Source organism: Penaeus vannamei, unplaced genomic scaffold, assembly GCF_042767895.1.
Source record: "Penaeus vannamei isolate JL-2024 unplaced genomic scaffold, ASM4276789v1 unanchor4163, whole genome shotgun sequence".
In the NCBI taxonomy this organism is placed as follows: domain Eukaryota; kingdom Metazoa; phylum Arthropoda; class Malacostraca; order Decapoda; family Penaeidae; genus Penaeus; species Penaeus vannamei.
The window spans coordinates 7,501-11,830 of NW_027217143.1; the positions used below are offsets into that span (position 1 = coordinate 7,501).

Sequence of the window (4,330 nt, forward strand, 5' to 3'; positions counted from 1 at the left end):
AATAATAATAATAATAATAATAATAATAATAATAATAATAATAATAATAATAATAATAATAATAGTAGTAGTAGTAGTAGTAGTAGTAGTAGTAGTAGTAGTAGTAGTAGTAGTAGTAGTAGTAGTAGTAATAAATAATATCAAATAATAATAGTAGTAGTAGTAGTAGTAATATTAATAGTTATAAATAATATTAAATAATAATAATAATAATAATAATAATAATAATAATAATAATAATAATAATAATAATAATAATAATAATAATAATAATAATAATAATAATAATAATAATAATAATAATTATTATTATTATTATTATTATTATTATTATTATTATTATTATTATTATTATTATTATCATTATCATTATCATTATCATTATCATTATTATCATTATCATTATCATTATTATTATTATTATAATTATAATTATAATATTAATATAATTATAATAATAATATAATTATAATAATAATATAATTATAATAATAATATAATAACAATAATAATATAATAACAATAATAATGTAATAACAATAATAATGTAATAATAATAATGTAATAACAATAATAATATGATAATAATAATAATATAATAATAACAGCAATAGGAATGACAGCAACAGAAACATCAAAGTAGCACAGGCATTAGTGCCATCTATTATTACATCCTGCATTCTTCTTTGCTAACCCTTCACCTCTGAATGATGTGGGGTTCACCCCATGGTCAACTTGGTTGCGACTCCAGGCAACAATTCATTCACATCCAGTTACTCATGCCAGTACTGTGGGGCATTGCCTGAGGGAGAATGTGGTGGGTAATGCTCCAATTGGCTATTGTTTTATATAAAATGCAATAGTTAGCACATAAATCAGTTGCCTGCTATACTTGGAAGATGTCACATACCCAAACATTACAAAGTGCTAAACATCCCTTGAATTTACATAGTGACTGGTGGAAGTTATAATCCAAAAAGTGGTGGAAGCAATGATGTGGTTGTAACTGTGGCAGTTGCTGTCATTGTGATTAGGCTTTATATTACCATGGCAATGTTGCTGATAGCAATGATGCATGAATGATCAAAAAGGAAATAGCAAGCTTTGTATATTTAAGATTTTTTCCTACTTTTCCTATTTATCCTTTTTTGGGGGTGTAAATCTATTATAAATATATCAATACTCTCTAAAGCTTTAATATTGTTAATACTTATACATCATCTTTTATAACCACTGTCATTACATAATCCCTAATTGAGATAATAACTCACAAATACTGATCATGATGCCAAATATTCCAAAGAATCAAAGAGCTAGTGTTGCTTGAAAATGGTTACTCTTCAATTGTTGCACATTTTTTCAATGAATTACAAAACTTAGGACTCTGCCAGTTTTCATCAACCCAATCTTTATAACAATAGGTCATTATTTACCTATTCTTATTCATTTATCTATTTACTATTGTCAATATTTGCAAGTAATCCAAATCACTTGAAAAAAATATATATCACAGATAAGAGGGAAGAGAAAAAACAAAAATCTAAAATAATTTTCTAGTGCAGAGAAGTTAAACTAATAAAATAATTTCAAAAATACAATTTTCCTCTGATATGAATCAATGAATAAATATGTAAATAGGCCAAACAAAAGATATACAATTATTATAATCAAACTGACCATAATCATTTCTTTCATGCACACAAACATCTGCATGAAAGCAAAAACTAATAACACTATACTCTGGCAAGACTATAGCATAAACAAAATTCCTGGATATCCCCTTGAGTATCTAGCTGATGGGAACTTGGTTGTGCTTAACCTCTTGAATCCGATGACATCTATTTGTCATCAATGCAATAACCAGAGTTTCAAACTTCCTAATTGTCTCAGTCAGGTAAAGGCTGGATTTGTGCCAGGAGTACCAGCTTAGAGGGCTTGTTGGCCCAAAGACTTTCTATCTTTACAAATTCACTTTTCTCTGTTAGAGCTAGTCATCATCTGGATCCATTATGAAATATGTCCTTTTATGGGAGAGCACATAGTGCAGTGGCTAAACCTACCACTCAGTGTATGTCAAGGATATATGTGATTGCCCTAAAATGGGTAGCTTTAACCTCAAATATTATCCTCTCAGACTGATCATCTGCATTTTCTCAGTGTTCCTACCTTTTTGTCACTAACCTAAAGCATTTTAGTAGTGTAAATATTGCTGCAATGCAGTATGTGGTAATTCATGGTCATTATTGGGAAACCTTCATCTATGACTCTGAACTATAACAAATATCACTGGAACTATTATTCTTCAATCCCTTTATGATCTAGTTCTTGGGAGTTTAGAACATGTACATCTTCTATACAACTGTTAAATATTTTTTGTGTCAGCATCTACAACTGTCACAACATAAAGGATTCAATAGAAAGAAATATAGTATATATAAGCAACCTGAATTCAAAGCTTAAATATAAGGCATAAAAAAATAGTGATAAGAAAAATCAATTACAGACATTCCCATTAGGAAATATTAACAAATTTCAAGATGAAAATAGAATTTATATTCTATTCTAGAATGAATGCTTCCTGGCACAACTTGTTTACATAATAATAATTCAGTTTTCAGGGATTGGCTCACTCTTATTACTTTCTCATTACCACCATCAGAGCATCCACAAATGGCTGTTAGCTACAAAACTATAATTCAGTGGCTGGTCAACCTCCTCTTGCTTTCTCCATCACCCTCCAGCTAACTTTAGTTGGCAGTCCTCAAGATCCAAATTCTTGTGTGTCTGATTCTATGCGCTTGTACTCGAAGGAGCCACGCCCGTCCATGTGCAAGTAGTACTGAAGGGAGACAAGAAAATGGGTTAGGAAGAAGAGCAATAACAAAGGCATCAGTGTATTTGATAATATTGCTCTTACTATATGTTGTGAAATAAAAAAAAACATAAATAGACAAATTAACAAGCAAATAGATTGACAAATATTATAAACATCAGAAAAATTAATAACTAAACAAATATACAACTTCTTAAAAATGTAAAGACAAACATGAATGAAAAGCAATGAAAGGAGTGTTTCTTTACCTTTATTAACTGTTCTTTATTCATCACCTGTTTATTTTTAAAAACAAATCAATAACATCTTACTTAAGACATGCATTGTTTACACTGGTTTTGTTTTAATCATTTTTTTAACATACAGATGGCCTCACAAGTATGCAAGTTATCAAGGAATCAACTATAGTCTGTTCAACAAAATTTGATGGATGGATGTACAGAAAGTTTAGTAATAATTGCTAGGTGTAAGCTGGTGAGGAATGACAGACTGTCTTGAGTACATCAGCTGTCTAATTGCTCAGCACCAGTAAGGCAGTGACCACTTTAGAGAATAATGAACCCTACAATCTATGATGTGACCATCACATTATGAAAAAATTTGGTTTGAGAGGAAAGCAACATGAACATGCCATCGCGGGAAAATCTGGCATTGGGTCAGGGGAACAGGAACTTGCTGTCATAGCTGAAGGATGAGGTGACAGGAATGACGCCAAAATGCACAAAGCTCTTAGATGGTGATTACACTTCATTAGGGGCTTTTGCATTATTTTTATTAATAAATGAGTGTGGAATGTACCATCCAAGCCATGACTGGAAGAGAGCAGTCTCCTGACCACCATGACTGGTGGCACAGAAAATTGTATTACAAAAAAAAATAAAAATTACAAGTATGAACATTTTACTTATTGTTATTATCTGAGTTATGGACTACCTAGAGAGATGATATGGAATCTGATCAAAGGAAATAGTCTATTACCATCTAGATCAAACAAATCAAATTGGAAAATGGCAAAAAAAAAAAGCTAAACAAGAGAAAATGACATTGCAAACAGGAGGCATAGTCTTGTCAATGCACACATGCACGCGTGGCCATCAAGCTGCACACCTGTCAGAGCAAATGCTCAGTATTTCAAGTTGTAAGTCTGAAATATGGACACTGGATAATACAAACAGTGTAACTAAATCTATTTATTTCCTCATTTCTGTTCCTAGTTGCTCTACTTCTTACTGTCTTACTTCACCTTTTCAGTTCACTTTAAGTTTTTGTGTCATCTACATCTTCATTCTTAATCCAATTTATCCTTAAAGTTCTTCTCCCTCTAAAATAAGGCTGAAATTCCATGCAGGTTTATCATACATGCTAAATTCTGAATCTTTATAACTAACCTCATGATGCTTCCACAAGCTTTTGCGGTGAGAAACTGTGAAGAGAGTGATTCCCACTTTGCTGCAGTACTGGTACATGGCATCTTCAACATCTACACTCACTGCACTT

The 4,330-nt window shown here is 30.9% G+C and overlaps 1 protein-coding gene across 1 annotated transcript; it reads right to left on the reverse strand.

Moving 5' to 3' along the window:
* Nucleotides 1–1,180: 1,180 nt before the first annotated feature.
* Nucleotides 1,181–4,330, reverse strand: LOC113820857 (ATP binding cassette subfamily D member Pmp70; the record flags this gene model as incomplete). The annotated part of the gene is given in 2 exon segments (XM_070120271.1): nucleotides 1,181–2,839; nucleotides 4,222–4,330. Coding segments are annotated over 2 exon segments (187 nt in total), but the record flags the coding sequence as incomplete, so codon positions are not given.